This window comes from Callorhinus ursinus, unplaced genomic scaffold, assembly GCF_003265705.2.
Source record: "Callorhinus ursinus isolate GAN/ISIS: 27379988/994484 unplaced genomic scaffold, GSC_fseal_2.0 scaffold13, whole genome shotgun sequence".
In the NCBI taxonomy this organism is placed as follows: domain Eukaryota; kingdom Metazoa; phylum Chordata; class Mammalia; order Carnivora; family Otariidae; genus Callorhinus; species Callorhinus ursinus.
In genome coordinates, this window is record NW_027397075.1 from 37,079,317 (window position 1) to 37,099,768 (window position 20,452).

General features: G+C 40.7%; 1 protein-coding gene across 1 annotated transcript in view; it reads left to right on the forward strand.

The window, feature by feature from the left end:
• The window catches only part of SOAT1 (sterol O-acyltransferase 1), a 69,697-nt gene that overhangs the window by 30,464 nt on the left and 18,781 nt on the right, over window positions 1-20,452 (forward strand). Inside the window, exon 3 of the mRNA XM_025877790.2 lies at window positions 10,872-10,930. Within this exon, the coding sequence (XP_025733575.1) occupies window positions 10,872-10,930 (59 nt within the window). The remainder of the gene's footprint in view (window positions 1-10,871; window positions 10,931-20,452) is intronic.

Consider the following 20,452-nt stretch of genomic DNA (forward strand, 5'->3'; position numbering starts at 1 on the left):
TCTCTCTGTCAAATAAATAAATAAAATCTTAAAAAAAAAAAAAAGATCCCATGAACTTTTTTCATACGTTTATTGACTTTAGTTTTTCTTTAAAAACCTTATTCATATTCTGTCCATTTTTGTTCCCTACCTGGTGGCTATTATTTTCCACCCTCCTTCGCTCCCTCCCTCTCTCTCTCCCTCCCTTTCTTTATTTCAGGGTTGCCTGGGTGGCTCAGTCGTTAAACGTCTGCCTTCGGCTCAGGTCATGATCCCAGGGTCCTGGGATCGAGTCCCACATCAGGCTCCCTGCTCGGCGGGAAGCCTGCTTCTCCCTCTCCCACTCCCCCTGCTTGTGTTCCCTCTCTCGCTGTGTCTCCCTCTGTCAAATAAATAAATAAATCTTAAAAAAAAAAAGATTTTATGTATTGAGAGAGAGAGAGAGCGAGCGAGAGTAGGGTGGAGGGGCAGAGGGAGCAGCAGACGGAGCCGGATGCTGGCCGATCCTAGGACCTGGGGATCATGACCTGAGCTGAAGGCAGACGCTTAACCAACTGTGCTACCCAGGTGCCCCATTTTTCTTTTTTTTTTTTTTCTAAAGATTGTATTTATTTATTTGACAGAGAGAGAGAGCGAAACAGGGAACACAAGCGGGGAGTGGGAGAGGGAGAAGCAGGCTTCCCGCCGAGCAGGGAGCCCGATGCGGGGCTCGATCCCAGGACCCTGGGATTGTGACCTGAGCCGAAGGCAGACGCTTAACGACTGAGCCACCCAGACACCCCTATTTTTCTTCTTTTAAATAACTTATATTTTAAGGAAATAAATCCTTTGACTGTCATGTACTGTGAATATTTTTTAAAGTAGCTACTTGTTTTTTGACTTTGCTTATGGTATGCCTTACCATGTTTAGTTTTTATGTTATCAAATATTCTTTTATTGCTTTTAGATTTGTCATGCTTAGAAATCATCCAAGAGTATGAAGAAGGAAAACATGAATTTTTAAACTTATTTTTTTTCGTTTCTATACTTAAATATTTGATCCATAGGAAATTTATTTTGAATAATAAATGAATTAGGGGTCTAATTTTATAGTTTTCCAAAATGGCTAGCCAATTTTCAACATTATCTAATCTATTAAATCACCTTTTCTGTATGAATATTTATATACTGATCCTCATTTCTAGTTCAGTTTCATTTCTGTGCAGTTAGTACAGACGTGTAATTGAGAATTTTAGAAGGTTTTTGAGGTCAGTGGAGTAGTAGAAAGGGTGATAGGTGGATTATACTATCTTATCTACCCTTTTGCCTTTTTTTTTTTAAAAAGGTTTTTATTTATTAGAGAGAGAGCGCATGAGAGGGGGGAGGGTTAGAGGGAGAAGCAGACTCCCCACTGAGCAGGGAGCCCGATGTGGGACTGATCCCGATGTGGGACTGATCCCGATGTGGGACTGATCCCGATGTGGGACTGATCCCGGGACTCCAGGATCCTGACCTGAGCCGAAGGCAGTCTCTTAATCAACTGAGCCACCCAGGTGCCCCTTTCTCCTTTTGCTTTTAAGATTGATAAATGGTTGGGGCGCCTGGGTGGCTCAGTCGGTTAAGCGTCTGACTCTTGACACTCTTGATTTTGTCTTGGTTTGTGATCTCAGGGTCGTAGAATTGAGCCCGGTGTCGGGCTCTACGCTTACTGCAGTCTGCTTGAGATTCCCTCTTTCCTTCTCCCTTTGCCCCTTCCCCTCAAGCAATCTCTCTCTCTCTAAATAGATAAATCTTTAAAAGAAAAAGATTGATAAATAATTGCTTCTTTCAAGAAACACTTGTAACCATAACCATCCTATGGACTTGAAGTGACTTTGACTTACTCTTTTAGATTATTTCTCTGTGGAGAACAAAGTGAAGCTGGGATGAAGATGTAAGGCATAGTCAATGAGAGGTATTTCTCCCCCCGCCCCAAAATAACCAGGATTCTAAAATGAGTTTGAATTTCTCTAGGCAATAAAAACCTGCTAGTCAGTGCCTACACAGTAGCTAATTCTGTACTTGCCACAAAGAGACAAAGAAAATGTTTGTTAAAAGAACTGAAACTTGAAAAAAGGGTTATTAGTCACTGCTTAGAACTTAGTTGTCTTTAGGGATGTAGTCACTATAAGTAGGCTTTGATTTTTTTTTTTTTTAATTTAAGTGTTATTTTTGTGCTGCTTGTTGCATGACTAGGGGTTAGAAGATGGGTATTAATTAGTTCAGGCTCAGTTACTGGCCATGTGACTGTGGGTCGGATGTTTAATTTCTTTGAATATTATTTATTTTTCTTTTTTAAAGATTTTTTCCATTTATTTGTCAGAGAGGGAGAGCGCACAAGCAGGGGAAGCAGCAGACAGAGGGAGAAGCAGGCTCCTCGCTGAGCAGGGAGCTCGTTGTGGGACTCCATCCCAGGACTCTGGGATCATGACCTGAGCCGAAGGCAGAGGCTCAACTGACTGAGCCATCCAGGCGTCCTAGTTTGAACAATTTCTGTAAGGATGTCAAAGGATCAAGGCAGTAGTTTGAAGAGGTAGTATTGAAAATGAGATGGCCTCTGCCTTCCTCTGACATAGGAACAATGGAGATAGTGAAAATTAAGAAAGAAGACATTTAAGGAGTTAGTAACCAAGGTGATCAACTGAAGGTTGCTTGTTAGGGCTGGGGCTTACGGAAGGTGGAAAATGTATAGGAGCTACAGTTGTGAGGATTGTTAAATTAATCAAGAGGCCAAGATGCAGATTTCATTTTTTATTGCAGGACTGGTTAAGGCTTGACAATACCAGTTTAGAGTGGGCCCATTTTCTTACTTATCTCTGTAGTAATTACTTCCGTAGTGCACAGACAATTTGAAATTTGAGAAAGCAAATAGCAGGCAGTATCTGGGATTGGGCTGTGGCGTGGTGGGTCCAGGAAATTGGTGGTGGTGATATAATGATTGGGGTTAATAACTCTAGGCTGGGTAAGAAAACTGGTAAGGCAAACAATCTAAATAAAAAACAAAACAGTTTTCATCAGAAGAGAAACTGTTTCCGTATGTTTCTCTTCCAAGCAATGAAATTTTTTTTTAAAGATTTTATTTATTTATTTGAGAGAGAGAATGAGAGAGAGAGAGCGAGCCCATGAGAGGGGATAAGGTCAGAGGGAGAAGCAGACTCCCTGCTGAGTAGGGAGCCCGATGCGGGACTAGATCCCGGGACTCCAGGATCATGACCTGAACCAAAGGCAGTCGCTTAACCAGCTGAGCCACCCAGGCGCCCGAGCAATGAAATTTTAACTAGAAATTCCCCAGGAGATTTTTTATGTCTCTTTGGCCATAATTGGATTACAGGTTATGCTAGCTATTTTCTTTTTGTCTCTCTACTCTTCTCCCCTATTTTGTGTCCCAGAAGACTGACTGTAATGGACTGTATCAGTAAGGTGTGGTCATGGGGGGCGGGCTGGGGCAGGGTGGGAGGGGCCAGTGGAGAGAGTAAGAGGAGTGTGTTTATATGGTTGGTTTCCTCTGTGCTGGGGACCATCACTCCTGTCTAACAGTTCTCCAAGGGAGTCTCTTTGGGTTTCTGTAACCATTTCCCTCCTTTGTCCTTTGAGGCCTAGGCATAGGAACGGCTTTCCTGGTACTTGCTACTAGCCGTAGAATTCTACACTGTCCTTTTTTGCTTTTTTTTTTTTTTTTTTAAATATTTTATTTATTTATTTGAGAGAGAGAATGAGAGAGAGCAAGCATGAGAGGGGGGAGGGTCAGAGGGAGAAGCAGACTCCCCGCTGAGCAGGGAGCCCGATGTGGGACTCGATCCCGGGACTCCAGGATCATGACCTGAGCCGAAGGCAGTCGCTTAACCAACTGAGCCACCCAGGCGCCCCTTTTTTGCTTTTCTTAAATTCTGCCCACACATGTATAAAAGGCCCGTCTTTAAACTCTTCTTGTAAACTGGCTCCTCTGGGTCATCTTTGTGCTGCCCTCACTCTGGGAGATCCCTGTGGCCATTCCTAAATCAGTCTCTGGCAAGGGGAATGAAACACATGCCCTTACTGGGGAAGCAGCCAACAGCGTTCACCATCGTCACGTTAGCATGTACAAAATCACGTGTACTTATCTTTCAGCTTTGTCAGCCAAATTTACAGTTAGTTCGCCATCTAGAACAGGAGTTGGCAACCACAGACATGTATGTTCATTCATTGTGTTCATCGTGAGTGGACCGTATGGCCCGCAAAGCCTAAAATACTTGCTATTTGGCCCATTACAGGGAAAATTAGTTGACCCCTGATTTTAGAACTACACCGTTCAGTATGGGAGCCAGTAGACCTACACTTCAATATAGTCCAGCTAAGCGCTTGAAATGTGGCTAGTGTGAATTAAGATAACATAATTATAAAATATATACCACATTTCAAGGACTCACTTGTACCCGTTTCTTTTCTTTTCTTTTTTTTTTTTTTTTTGAGAGTGTGTGCCTGCACATGAGAGAGCTGGAAGGGGCAGAGGGAGAAGGAGAGAGAGAATATCCAGCAGGCCTGATGCTCAGGGCAATGCCCGATCTCACAACCCTGAGATCATGATCTGAGCTGAAATCAAGAGTCAGATGCTTAACCCATTGAGCTATCCAGGTACTCCTCTTCTTACTTTTTAATGTGGCTCCTAGAAACTTTAAAATTACATATATGGTTCACATTATATCTCTCTGGGACGGCACTGATCTAAGTGACTGGTCTCTTTGAAAGTGAGTACATGGGATGCCTGGGTGGCTCGGTCAGTTAAGCGTCTGCCTTCGGCTCAGATCATGATTCCAGAGTCCCGGGATCGAGTTTTGCATCGGGCTCCCTGCTCGGCGGGGAGCCTGCTTCTCCCTCTGCCTGCCACTCCCCCTGCTTGTGCGCGTGCGCTCTCTCTCTGACAAATAAATCTTAAAAAAAAAATGAGTAGATAAAAGCTAACCTTAGGCAAAAGCCTATTAAAATTAGTTTTATAGGGGCGCCTGGGTGGCTCAGTTGTTAAGCATCTGCCTTCGGCTCAGGTCATGATCCCAGGGTCCTGGGATCGAGTCCCACATCGGGCTCCCTGCTCTGCGGAGAGCCTGCTTCTCCCTCTCCCGCTCCCCCTGCTTGTGTTCCCTCTCTCACTGTGTCTCTCTCTGTCAAATAAATAAATAAAATCTTAAAAAAAATTAGTTTTATAAAGCAAAGCAAGCATGGCACCCAGAGGGACATTTGGCCCAGGTTTTTACAAGTTTTCATCTCTTTCTTCTGCCTGAAATATTCTTTCTAGCACCTGCTCACCATGATTTTCCTTTATCATCTGGGACCCAGCTCAAATATTGACTTACTCTGCAAAAGCTCCCTCCACCCCACAGTCCTCTGTATGTTGTAATTATCTATGTTTGCACATTTCTCCTGGGATCCTAAAGGAAGGCTTTGGAATACATGTGTACCACTCTCTATATACTGAGTACTCAGTGGGCTTTTATTTAATGAGTCGAATATATAATAGAATGGATAAATGAGTTACCAACTTAATGAGCTTGGTTATTTGTCTTTTCCTTCTGGGTGACTTTGGCAGAGTAGTATAAATATGGGATTGTTACAGGAAGCAGATTTGGTGCAAAGCCATGAAGAGATAGCCCAAGTTGAAAGGTACAACTCCTTGGACTTGTTTATTGTAGTCCTGATTGCTTTCATTTCCATTTTACTGAAGGTATTGCTTTGATAGCACAGTACAGTAAATGGTCATTTTTATTCCACATAAAAATTATGTAAGATACAGTTTTTTCTAAGGTTTTATTTATTTCAGAGAGAGAGAGAGCATGTGCGTGTGTGCGTAAGCATAAGCAGGGGGAGCGGCAGGCAGAGGGAGAAGCAAACTCCCTGCTGAGCAGGGCCTCCCCCTGCCCCCCCATACTGGCTCGATCCCAGGACCCTGAGATCATGACCTGAGCCGAAGGCAGACACTTCACTGACTGAGCCACTCAGGCGTCCCCAGTCTTTCATTTTAAGGTGGTACAGCATATAATATTTTTAGAAAGTTCTTCATCAAAACTGGTTAAAATGGGGTGCCTGGCTGGCTCAAGTTGGTTAAGCCTCCGACTCTTGATTTCAGCTCAGGTCCCGATTCTAGCTCCTTGTTCAGCAGGAAGTCTAATTGGGATTTTCTCTCTCTCTCCTTCTGGCCACCCCACCTCCACCTCGTGCGTGCATGTGTGTGTTCTCTCTCTCTTTAAAATAAATGAATCTATTAAAAAATTGGTTAAAATAAGATTTTTGATAATTCAGAGAATAAATTTTAAATATTCCAAATTAAATATAGTAGACTTTACAAGGGTTAGGTAACGTTTACAAAGGTAAATGTTGTACACCTGATTTGTTGGAGATTAGAGGGCTAGGAGGAAACAAAATGTAGATTAGCTTTTTCTATGGATTTATCCTTGGTCTACTAATTAGATATTATCAGTTAGTGATATTAGTAGACCTAGGCAGATCTTTTAGAAATTGCATGACTCTCAGTTCTGGCTTATCACTATTTCAGGGTCATGTTTTAGAAACTTAGAAACCTTGAGTTTACTTGCATGGCTGGATGTCTGTTCTTTTTTTTTTTTTAAGATTTTATTTATTTATTTGACAGAGAGAGAGACAGCGAGAGAGGGAACACAAGCTGGGGGAGTGGGAGAGGGAGAATCAGGCCGCCTGCTGAGCAGGGAGCCTGATGTGGGGCTCGATCCCAGGACCCTGGGATCATGACCTGAGCCGAAGGCAGATGCTTGACTGAGCCATCCAGGTGCCCCTGGATGTCTGTTCTTTAAATCACTGGATGTTAGCTTTTAGGGCATTATTCTTTTGGCCTTTATGACATTTAATTTTTAAATTTTGGGGTAGTAAGAAAGTAATTTTCTTTTGCATGTTACATGAAATTAATTTTAAGGTGAAGGAAAATGAGTAGAATTGGCTTTTTAATATGTTTTTCTTCCATTTTATAGCTTCGTAGTGCTGCTTTTTAAAAAAATTTTTTAAGATTTATTTATCTTTAGAGAAAGAGTGAGAGTGTGGGTACACAGGGGGAGGGGCAGAGGGGGGGAATCTTTCTAGCAGACTTCCTGCAGAGTGAGGAGCCCCCATGCAGGGCTCGATCCCACAACCCATCAGGCAAGGCCACCTTCCCTTAAATGAAAGGTCTTTTTAGGATGGATTACCTTATTTTCGTTTGGTGGAGGGAGGGGGATGGAGAGGGATGGAGAGGGCCATGTGACAGATTACCTCATTGATGCTGACCCTAAAATTCCTGATTGGTTAAAAGTACATTTCTGGAAGTGGTTGCAACTTTAATTAGGTTCGGTTCCTGGTTTTGGTGACTTGTCCTAGCATATGTAACTCCATTTTGGGCCTGTGGTTTTCTTTTTAGCACTGGCAAAGTAAATATTTCTGGGAAATTACTTAAAACTTTGAGTGCCCTTCACTCTTCCTTGTCAGTATAATATTCAGTAGCAATTGTTGATACTGAAACAAAAATACTCAAGTAAATTTTGCCAAGGAGAATAGATGAGAAAATATAAACTCTCATTAAAAAATTATTACTAAGATGATACCAAGTTACCTTACAGCTTTTTACAAAGACTGGGAACTATAAGTTGTAGTCTTCTGCTTCATGTGTTTCAACACTCTGTTCTGTTTTATTCGTTCATTTGTGTGGAAGGTCTCTGCACAGGATGGTGGATGATATTCTTGGTTCCCATAGTATAACAGGTAACTTGACATTTCACTTAAAAAGATAAAATAACAGTTGCTGTCAGATTATAAAATTCCTTTTCTAGAAGATACTCTTAATATTTGAAGATATGCTTTGAAAAAATATAAAATGAAAAAATATATACCATTTCATTTCAAGATCAGTAAGTCTATGTTGAACTTAAATGAATTCCAGTAAAACTAACTCAAAAATCTAACCTTAACAAAAAGTTCCAGTAACAGATTATTTTAGCAAGCAAAATGAGCAGTGTATGTGGCTGTTAATGGGCACCATGTTTAATAGAATGGACATTAGCTTTTTTATTACTGTTTAATTGTCCAATTATTAAAAGTGTTGCTTTAAGCGCTGAATGTTTTGCCAAAGAAAAACTTAAATTTTTTTTTAAAGAATTTTATTTTCTTTCTCCAGGTAGGAAGGATTCAAGTTAGAAATTTTACCAAAAAAACTTAAAAAATCTTTTTGAAGATTTTACCTATTTGTTAGAGTGTGAGCACAAGCAGAGGGAGAAGCAGGCGCCCCGCTGAGCAAGGAGCCATGTGAGACTCAGTCCCAGGACCCTGGGATCATGACCTGAGCCAAAAGGCAGACTCTTAACTGACCGAGCCACCCAGTTGTCCCTAAAATTTTTTAATAAATACATCAAAAACTAAAATCTAGCTAGGCTGTTATGCAAGATACTATGTGTGAAGACAAACTGATGAATGAAGGCAAATTTCATTCAAAATGAACTCTGCCCAATCAGCTGCTTGCTTAAATTATAATAGCACTATGATTCAGTATGAAAATAAGGAACTGTCTGCAAATCTGTGACAGTAATAAATCAAAATATACAACGTATATAGGAGTCAAAACAGAGCAACAAATTCTAATTAAAAACATTTTAATACCTTGAAAATCAATTTTTCTTTAAAATCATGAAAAAGATGCCCATGTTAGTTAATAATTGACTCTAAACCTCAGTTAAACATTAGGAAGCTACGTTAATGTGACTTAGTATACAGAAAGGAATCTTTCAGAATACAGAAATGAGAACGAAATGGATTTTATTTATTTATTTTTAAAGATTTTGTTTATTTATTTGTCAGAGAGCACAAACGGGGAGTAGCAGGCTCCTCGCTGAGCAGGGAGCCCAATGTGGGACTTGCATGACCTGAGCCAAAGGCAGACGCTTAACTCACTGAATCACCCAGGCATCCCAGAACGAAATGAATTTTAGAATATTTTCATTACCCCCCCCCAAAAAAGCAAAAACAGGTCTGTACCCATTAACAGTCATTCCCCATTCCTCACAGTTCTACCCCCAATCCCTGGGCATCCACCAACCTTCTGTCTTTGTGTATAGAATCCTCTATTCCAGGGCGCCTGGGTGGCTCAGTTGGTTAAGCGACTGCCTTCGGCTTGGGTCATGATCCTGGAGTCCCGGGATCGAGTCCCACATGGGGCTTCCTGCTCAGCAGGGAGTCTGCTTCTCCCTCTGACCCTCTTCCCTCTCGTGCTTTCTATCTCTCGTTCTCTCTCTCTCTCAAATAAATAAATAAAATCTTTAAAAAAAAAATCCTCTCTTCTGGACTTCATGTAAATGGAATCCTACAATATGTTGTCTTTTGTGACTTTCATTTAGCAGTTTTCAAGTTTCATCCATATTAAAGTGTGTCTCAGTGTTTTTCTCCTGTTATTGCTGGATAATATTTCATTATATGGATCAACATTCTATTAATCTATCAGATAATGGATATTGGAGTTGTTTTCACTTTCTGTTATTATGGATATTGCAGCTATAAACATTGATTTACAGGCTTTTGGCTGGACATGTTTCCTTTCCCTTGTATGTATACCTAGGACTGGGATTGGGTCATGTGGTAGCTGTGTGTTAAACCTTTTGAACTTTCAGACTGTTTTTCAGAGCATCATTTTACATTCCCACTAGCAATGTAGGAGGGTTTTAATTTCTTCATGTTCTGGCCAACACCTTTTTTACTCCCCTGCCCCCCAAACAAAAAACAAGCAAAACCTCTGTTTTATTCTTACCAAATGGATACAATTCTTCTAAATATTATTATAGGTGTTTATAAACACTTCTCTATTTGTACCACAAAAGAGCTATCATATCCAGTCCCTGAAATAACACTCTTCTCAAAGTTTCCTGCATGTACAGCTTCTTTTTCCTGCCCCCCAGCTTTATTGAGATCAAAATGACACATTAACATTGTATAAATTTATGGTGTACAAATGGCCAACACTTGTTATTTTTGATTACAGTCATCTAATGGGTGTGAAGTGCTGTTTCATCATGGTTATGATTTGTATTTCGCTGGTGGCCAGGGAGGTGGAGCATCTTTTCAGGTGGTACTGGCTATATGTATATATTTTGGAGAGCAGTGTCTGTTCAGATACTTTGCCTATGTTTAAATTGGATTACTTGTCTTTTTATTATTGAGTTGTAAGAGTTCTTTATATATACAAGTCCCTGATCAGATTTGCAAATTTTTTTTTCTTGTTCTGTGGGTTGTCTTTTTACTTTCCTCATGTTGTCCTTTGCAGGAAAAAAAGTTTAAAAATAAATTTTGATAAAGTCTAGTGTATCTAAGTTTTCTATTGTTGCTTGCGCATTTTTGTAGTCACAGTTGCAAGATCCATTCAGAGAGTCTAATTTCTCATATGGTCAGAATTGGATCTTACAGCATCATATGATTAATATAGTTGTGATTACTGTGTGTACATATAGTAGTTTTGTTTTTATCTTCTTAACTTTTTTTAAAAAGATTTTATTTATTTGACAGAGATAGACACAGCGAGGGAGGGAACACAGCAGGGGGAGAGGGAGAAGCAGGCTCCCTGCCGAGCAGGGAGCCTGACGTGGGCCTTGATCCCAGGACCCTGGGATCATGACCTGAGCCGAAGGCAGACGCTTAACAACTGAGCCACCCAGGCGCCCATCTTCTTAACAGTTTTATGTATAAATTTCCTTCTATTGATATTGCCCATGCTTCCTTTTTTAAGAGTTGTGTCATGTTTTGTGGTTGTATTATAATTCACATAGTCATCCTCTTGCTTGTTTTTCAAATTCATTCTTTAAATAGTGCTGGTTAGTAGCTATATCCATCAACTCAAAAGTTACCTTGTTTTCTTTCCTTAGGTAGGATTAACCTAAAACAGTTGATGGCAAAGAAGATACAGTTGACAGCAGAGGCAGAGGTAAGTAGCTTCCTGTTCTAGAAACAAGAATGTAGAGTTAGGGTAAGGAATTTTGTTTAGTAAAAAAATTTTTTTAAGATTTCATTTATTTGTCAGAGAGAGAGAAAAGCAGGGGGAGTGGCAGGCAGAGGGAGAAGCAGGCACCCTGCTGAGCAAGGAGCCGGATGTGGGACTTGATCACAGAACTGTGAGATCATGACCTGAGCTGAAGGCAGCCACTTAACCAGCTGAGCCACCCAGGTGTCCCTGTTTAGTAAAATATTTAATGCTCAATTGCTTAAAGAATAATTTACCTTTCTTATCGGTTGACACTATCCTGCCACTTTGTCATCCTACATGTAAGAGACAAGATAGGAAGCTGTTGTAATATTTTAGTATCCTAGACAGAGTAAACTGGCAGGGAGGAGAAGGGAACTACACTTAGAAGTCCTGTTACGGACTAGGCCGTGTACTACATGCTTTACATACGTAATTTTATTAAATTATCCCATTTACAAGAGTGATCACTAAGTGGTTACATTTCGTTGTTTTATGGGTTGATATTTACTAATGTGAAATGGCCATTGAGGTTGACAGGTATGTGAATATGGTTTAGAGCCATGAAATTTACTTGTTCTTTTGTGGGTTTTTAGAAATAATTGTTTTTTAGAGAGGGAAAGGGGCGGGGAGGGGAACAGGGAGAGGGAGAGAGTGTCTTAAGCAGGCTTTGTGCTGGCAAAGACCCCAAGGCGGGGCTCGATCTTAACACACTAAGATCATGACTTGAGCTGAGATCAAGAGTTGGTTGCTTAACCGACTGAGCCACCCAGCTGCTCCTAGAAAAAATTTTTTAAAGATTTTATTTATCTATTTGACAGAGAGAGGCACAGCGAGAGAGGGAACACAAGCAGGGGGAGTGGGAGAGGGAGAAGCAGGCTTCTTGCAGATCGAGCAGGGCTCGATCCCAGGACCCCGGGATCATGAACTGAGCCAAAGTAGACGCTTAATGACTGAGCCAGCCAGGCGCCCCCTAGAAATAATTTTTAAAACAAATGAAAATCAATCTAGTCATTTGTAATTTGGAGTCATGCTCTGAACCAGTTTGCTCAACTACATTGGACCACCTTGCCCTAATCTTTAAGGTGAGAACATGGGACTAGCTATCTCCAGGGTTCTGTTCAGCTCCAATAGTCTATGTCATTGTGTAACTAACCTAAACTTCTGCTCCTAATTCACTGTTTTCCTGGTGTGAAGGAAATGGGTAATCTGTAGATTTTATTTTATTTATTTATTTATTTTAAAGATTTTATTTATTTATTTGACAGAGAGAGAGATAGTGAGAGCAGGAACACAAGCAGGGGGAGTGAGAAAGGGAGAAGCAGGCTTCCCACCGAACAGGGAGCCCGATGTGGGACTCGATCCCAGGACCCTGGGATCATGACCTGAGCCGAAGGCAGACACTTAACGACTGAGCCGCCCAGGCGCCCCAATCTGTAGATTTTATTGACAACTCTTTCGGCTCCACAGAACTGGAGTTGTCAGATAAAATACAGTATGTGTAGTTAAATTTGAATTTCAGATAACAAATAATTGTTTAGTCATCATGCAATATTTGAGATATAAGTAGACTAAAAAAGTCACTTGTTTATCAAATTCACATTTAACTTTTGTCCTGTATGCTTATTTGCAAAATCTGGCAACCAACAGCACTCCCTGAAAGTTGAGATATATAGATAGAAGAGCTCATATTAAAGAACGGTGGTAAAGGTTGTCAAGTATTGAGCAAGCTCTTTAGTCTGCAGGGAAAACAAATGAGAGAGGGATGATGAGATCAGTGGGTTGAACTGACAGAGTCTGTTAAGGTCACATCTAGGTCCAAATGCTGTCTATCATAAAAAAAAATTTTAAATACTGAACTAAAAAAAAAAAATCCAGTGCTAGTGGGGTTATACACATTGTGTAACCCTTAGTTAGGACCTTTTGAAATCCTTAGAATTGTATTGTAACAAGACTTAACAAGCTCTTGGAACAGTCCAGGGGAGACTAAAGTGATTAAATCCCAACCAACTTACTGTTACTAGATAAATTAACTTTGTTTTAACATTGTGTTAATGAAACTATTTGGAACAATTTCTTTGGTTGCAAATAAAAGAAACCTACTTCGGCTTAAAAGGAAACCTATTTGAAAGATATTGATGTATCTCATAGAATCCCAGAAGTTGAACACTTAAGCTTTGGAAATGGAAACGCTTTAATAGCAAGAGTTCACGTATTTTTTTTTTTAAGTTTTTTTTAAGATTTTATTTATTTGACAGAGAGACACAGCGAGAGAGGGAACACAAGCAGGGGGAGTGGGAGAGGGAGAAGCAGGCTTCCCGCGGAGCAGGAACCCCGATGCAAGACTCCATCTCAGGACTCTGGGAACATAACCTGAGCCAAAGGCAGATGCTTAACGACTGAGCCACCCAGGCGCCCCAGAGTTCATGTATTTCTGAATTTTTCAGTTAATCAGATTTTCAATCCCTTGTTTTAAGTTCAGAGTTTCCGATTTATGAGAGAGAGAATTGGATTTTGGCCAGAAGGGCAGGGCCATGTAGTATAGCCCTGGCCTAAACACTGGGTACCTGTCAGTTTCCAGAGAAAAATGAGTATGAGAAGAGTTAAAAAGGAGTGCCTTGATACTGTGAATATTTGTAGAACTTTTATTAATGCACACAACTTTATAGAGGGAATGCTAGGTCTCATGTGAGAGGGATGAAAAATTACTTCCTATTTCTGTTTCTTAAAAACACAGATTTATTGCAACATATTTCATTTCCTTCTTTTTTTTATTTTTTTTTTAAAGATTTTATTTATTTATTTGAGAGAGAGAGAGAGAATGAGAGAGAGAGAGTACGAGAGGGAAGAGGGTCAGAGGGAGAAGCAGACTCCCCGCTGAGCAGGGAGCCCGATGCGGGACTCGATCCCAGGACTCCAGGATCATGACCTGAGCCGAAGGCAGTCGCTTAACCAACTGAGCCACCCAGGCGCCCAACATATTTCATTTCCTTCTAATGTAGCATTTAAAATTCTGTTTTACACATCAGTACCTTATGCTATTGCGTAACTATTAAATGAGCAAACTGTAATGAGTAAGGCTCAGATGGCATGTCTGCAAATGAGGACTTTTCTTTATGGTTTATTGCTCATCCAAGTAACCTCTTCTAAAAAAGTGTTTGGATAGTGCCAATCTATTTGATTTATTGGCAGACTGCTGGAGAGATAAGTCTAAGTCTTTTCTGCCCAGAAATTCTTTGGTTATTGTATACGTTGAGGTTAGGTTGTACTGTAGTAGATAAACATAAGATGAACACAAATAATTGTGGCTTAAGCAATAGACGTGTATTGCCCTTCCATGTAAATGATCTGGAAGTGGGAAGTCTAGAATGGTTATGGTGACTCTTGTCGTCCTCCCAGGACCTGGTCCCTTCTACCTGTGTACTTTACATTTTGTAGGCTGTGATCCGCCTTTTCATTGTCCAGATGACTCCAGCCATTTCATCTGAGTTTCAGGGAGCAGGATTGAGTTAGGAAAAGAAGTGGGTTGACAACTAACAGCCTCTACTACAACTGTCCATTCTACTTTCCTGCCCTTGGTGTTCTGATCAAGTCTTCTTTTGGCTGTGTCCATGTGATTGTATCCTGATATTTCCCTTTCTGCCTTTTTTCATTTTGCCTGAATACATAGATGTATCAGTCTCTAGTCTCCTTCAATGAACCTTGGGAAAATCAGTTTATTGTTCTTTATGATTTCATCACTTACAAAATGCAGGAAGGTACCTGTCCTATTGCCCTGTTAGGAATGTTCAGTAATCTAGTTCCATGAATTACCTACTTGGTTCCTTTGTCAGGCACTGTGTTAGGTGCTGGGATTCTGAAGAAGTTATGGTTTCTGTCGTCATGCTAGCTGAGCACACCATGTGTAAAATGGATAAACAAGAGGAACAACAACTGAATTAGATACTTTGAAAGAATTAGTTACTTTGAAAATGTTCTTTGAAAGCTGAAAAGTGATGTCAGTGTAGTTTGGTATTAGAGCTTTATTGAGAACCTTACAGGTGATAATCTATTTTACATTAACGAGAATCCAAAACATCAAAACTAGTCAGATGGTAATACTCTGCATATCGCTGATTGAGGGACATTTTGGTTCTGCCCCACCCCCAATATTTTGTTTTCCCTCTTCCATCATACACACAGATTCACGTGGACAATGTAGGCACATGTAGGCTTGTACATCATAGGTATATCGGCAAAATCAGCATTTATTTATATGTTCAGTTATATATTTTTAGACATTATTTTGTGGGTTTTTTGTTAAAATATTTTTTGAAAATGTGATATAAAATGACTTCATGATCATTCGTATGAATGTATCATTTGTTAATTACTAGGAATGTATTTTTACCACTCCCTGGTTTTCTAACATTTAACAATGGCTAAATGAAGGAGGTTGGTAAAGATGATGAGAAATGGCAGAATATATCAATTAGGTAAGATGGGGAAGCTCCTGAATAGATGAAGATAAATGTGTTTTGGCTTAGTTTGATTGATAATAATAGGATATCAGGAATATCGTAGTCTAACTTAAGCTGGGAGACAGCCCAGGATGAATTTTACTTTAAATAAAGAGGGATTATAATTTAGAGCTCTAATTTCTTTTTTTTTAAAATATTTTATTTATTTATTTGATAGAGACACAGCGAGAGAGGGAACACAAGCAGGGGGAGTGGGAGAGGGAGAAGCAGGCTTCCCGCTGAGCAGGGAGCCCTATGTGGGCTTGATCCCAGGACCCCGGGATCATGACTTGAGCCAAAGGCAGACACTTAACGAGTGAGCCACCCAGGCACCTCTAGAGCTCTAATTTCATTAGTTGCTGGGTTATCTTGAACCTTTGGCTTTCTGTATTAAGGGTATTAAGGATTATGCAATAGTTATGCTCAAGACTTAACTTCCAAACAAGTGTCTTTTTTTTTTTTAATGTGGAGTTTATTACAATGCACTATTTATGACTACAAACCTCTTTTACATTGATGCATTCAAATGAAATGTTTGTGATAGGACTAATTTATTAGATTACCTGCCATTTTCAGGCTACACGTACACTGTTGACTTTTTTTTTTTTTTTTAGGTTTTACTTTTGGCTTATGGTACTCATGATGTAGAAAATATTTTGGATCAAGTACAGTGGAAAGCAGTATAATGTTATGTGAACTCGGAGTCATCAAGACTGGGGGTTCTCATCCTAGTTAGACAGCTTACAGGTTCTGTGACCTTGGGCAAGTCACATTACTTGATCGAGTTTGGATCTGTCTTAGGTAGAATAGGAATTATGTTGCCTACTTCACAAAGATTGTTTTAGGACTAGCACTAATATATAAAAGCCCCTAACAGAGTATCTGGCATTTAGCAGTCACAGACATTGAATAAATCCCAGCCATTACCAACAATGGCAACAGTAGTGATTTGTAGTCCCTTTTCCTTCATAGCTTTTAGAAAGAAATCAGGGCTACGGAGTTCTTTTAGACAAGTACTTTCCGCTTTATGATAGACGTTGAGTAAAGTCAGCAGGAGTATGAGTAGGAGTTTCAGTGTCAGGGGTTGGTTTCAAAAGCTGTTTTGAAATACACTTAACATCTACCGTCTTAGCAGTTGCTTTGCTGAGAGCTAGATGTACAGTGGTTAACAAAAGACATGCTGTTTAAAGTCAGGTGGGGGAGGCAGACATTAAGACATCAAAAAATAGAAATATATAGAATTTCAGATGGTATTAAGTGCAGTGAAAGAAATGAATGAGATGCAGTAGCTTTAGAGTGAATTGTTAGGGGAAACCTCTCTTGAATTAGTTTAAGACCTAAACGGTGTATTACCTGTTCTATTGTGTTACCTGTTTTGCCCAAAAAGGTCTGGTTTCTGGTTCCATGCCACTGGGGGGTTAAAAGATTCTCTGTGTAAAGCCAGGCAGTGAGTCAGAGGAACAAGTAGTTAGTTCATGGCCTAGCAAGTAATATGATCTTGTGGAGTCAGAGTATAATTTTTTATACACTGTACTCTGTATATGTTTTTACTTTGTGTTTCTCTCAGTCTAGTTTTTTTTCTCAATCTACTTTTTTATTTTTTTCATGCCTCTCTGCCTTTGAAAGGGTGATTTTATCTATTCATAAATGACCCTCCTCTTTTCTCATTTTAAGACTCAGTTCAAGGTAACCTCTCCTTGGAAGGCTTTTTAGAAGAATTATCTTTCTAAAATGCAGATCTGAGCATGTTTATAAAACTTGTGTTTAAAACATCATTGGTTTCCAGTTGCCCTTTAAGAGAAAATGAAAAATTCTTAAAGTGTCCTAAAGGTCTGTCATGTTGTAGCCCATTTGCTTCTTCAGCCTCATCTCTGATCACTTGTGAGTGCCTTCACTGTGTTTGGACCGTGGCATCTTTGCTTCATGGTGATTGTTCCCCATTCTTAGGATATTAGAGGTTGTCCAGTTCAGTTGCTTATTTAAAAAATGGGGTTTCTTTCAGAGCGGGGAAGGGTGGGGCGATGGGCAAAATGGGTGAAGGGGAGAGGGAGACGTGGGCTTCCAGTTTATGGAATGAGTAAGTCACGGGAATAAAAGGCACAGGGTAGGGAATAGAGTCAGTGGTACATTGGTAACACTTGAGAAGTGTTCTGTCCTGTCCCGGGTGTGAGAGGTTGGGGTCATAGATGGGGGGCGGGGGGCAGTTGTGAAAGGAAGTTACAAGGAGACTTGACATCTGCACCACCCTATACTGGCCCTCACGCTATTGAGATGCCTGTGATTTTTATTCTTTTACTTTGTCTCTTCTCTTTCTCCATTCTGTCACTTTGGATGCCTGGTAGCATTCCCTGCACCATGAATGATTTGTGTCTTTCCTCATTGATGGGCGGTGAGCTCAGTGAGAGCAGGGCTGTGTGTATCTTGTTCACCACCGTAGGTGCTGAATAAAAATACTGCTTGTCGTCCAGATCTGTTTGGTTCCTGGGATTGTAGAGTGGGTTGGGATAACAAGGGGTACTCTTTATTTGTGGAGTGACCGGAAAAGAAGAAAAGATAGGGGTTTTGGAATATGGAGCAAAAGGAAGGGAATAGAAGGAAGGGGAAGAGAAAAGGGTACAGTTGATAAAGAGGGTGAGGGTGGGGAGGTTGTTGGAGGTGTTCTCATTACAGGACCGGAAGCTGCAAGTTCTGGAGCAAAGGCTCCTGTTCAGGTGAGTGTGTGGAAGGCCAAGAGCTTGTGCGGAAGATGTTGGCTGTGTGCTCTTCACCTTCAGTTGCGTGGATTAGGACCTGATTTTTTTTTTTTAAGATTTTATTTATTTATTAGAGAGAGAGAGAGCCCAAGAGGGGGTAGGGTCAGAGGGAGAAGCAGACTCCCTGCTAGGCAGGGAGCCCGATGCGGGACTCGATCCCAGGACTCCGGGACCATGACCTGAGCTGAAGGCAGTCTCTTAACCAACTGAGCCACCCAGGCGCCCCAGGACCTGATTTTTAACAGCTTTTACTGACATTTGTGTAACATTTATTATGATTTTTTTTTCATGCTTCTGGTCTGCTTAAGCCAATACTTAATTGGGAAGGAGACTGGTTGCAGAGTATGAGGAATACTAGCTAAAAGAAAAGGTTTGACATCCTTTTGCCATGTCTCAAGACTCCAGGCCTCTTTTTTAATGCTGAGTAAAATTTCAGTGGACTGATGGGAGTAGGGAGCAAAGTGTTAAAACCTTACATGATTTAGCCCCCCTTCTTCCACCCCTTCCTTCTTTATTTTTATTATTTTTTAATTATTCTTTTAGAGTAGGCTATACTTCCAACGTGGGGTTTGAACTCATGACCCCAAGATCAAAAGTTACTTGCTTTACCAAATGAGCCAGCCAGGTGCCCCATCCCCTCCTCCTTTTCTGACCTCAGGTCTTACCACGCCTCCTCAGCTTTGACATCCTCCTTCCTTACAGTTTCTCAAACCTGTCCAGGGTTCCTGCCTCAGGGCTTTTTACACTCATGTTTTTTTTCTTCCTGGTACTTTTCGCCACGGATATCCACTAACTTACCCTCCTACCTTCTTCAAATCTCCAATGTCATGCTGTCTTTGAGGCTTTCCTTTGACCTCTGTGAAAAACACCTTCCCCGCCCCCCATACCTCTGCATTATTTCTTTCTGTAACACCGTCTGGCATTCTGTATGTCCTATCTACCCTCATTGGAATTTTAAGTTCCATGAAGACGGGGACTTGGTTTTGTTCATTGTTGTATCTCTCGTGCCTAGAACAACTGTGCCCAGAACTAGCACTTCCCTCTACGTGGGACAGTGTTTTCATAACAAGCTGGGGGTGGGGGAATCTTTATTAATCCATCCAACTCTAGAGATTAAATGAGAACGCACCTTTTTTTGTCTGTCACTTTTTTTTGGTTTTGTTTTGTTGTTAGGGAAGCATCCTATTAAAAAATATCGAAATATGAGGATAGACATAGAATTGAAATGGAACAGGCAAAAGAAGTAAAATAAAATATTCCTAGGTAACCTTAATATGAAAAAGTAACTATAAAAACTCTATATTCTTTCTTCTAGGGAACATAGGTCCTCTATATTTTGTCCTTAAAACCAACCTATGTTCACATTTCCTGTTTTAGCTAATACTTTCCTATCTCTGCTTTTCATCACATTGTGTCTTTCTACCACTTTTAACTTAATCTTAATTCTTCCTGTGTTTTTGAGGTTTCAGCTCAACTCTCAGCTCAAAAAAGACACTTCAAGTCATCTCCTAGTTGCTTTTTTTTGGTTTGCTAATCTAAATACTGCTCAGGTGACACTTAACGGTGTCTACTGTGTATTGTTTATATGTGCATATCTTGTATTTTCCATCTCTGTCCACTCTCTTGAGGGAGCTGGGATTTTGGTGTAATCTCACTGCCCAGGACCCAAAATGCATTTGGGAACTGTGGGAGATGGAGCAGTTTTGATGCAGATTGACGGGGTCCGAGGACAGGACCAGCCAAGAGGGTCTTTGGCCTCGTGTAGAAATCAAACATCAGCTGAGAGGAAGTGAGAGCCGAAGTTTATGAAGACACAGAATGTAGGGGCACCTGGGTGGCTTAGTTGGTTAAGTGTCTGCCTTTGGCTCAGGTCATGATTCCGGGGTCCTGGGATCGAGCCCCACATCAGGCTCTGCTCAGTGGGGAGCCTGCTTCACCCTCTCCGTCTGCCCTGCTTCTCCACCTGCTTGTGCTCTCTCTCTCTCTCAAAGAAATAAAATCTTAAAAAAAAAAAAAAAAGTGTTCGTACAAAGTATCTGGGAAACTCTGAAAGGAAAAAGGAGTGAGTCTTGTCTTTGCTTGGGGCCTGGGGTTTTTATTGAGGATTGTGGTCTGGTGACATATCTTCTCAGGCTTTCAGGAACACGTGTTTAGGTGTCCTAAGTCACTTATGCCCTGGGGCCCAACGGTCTTGGAAAAATGTTCGTGATAGGTTCATGACTACCCCACCAGGT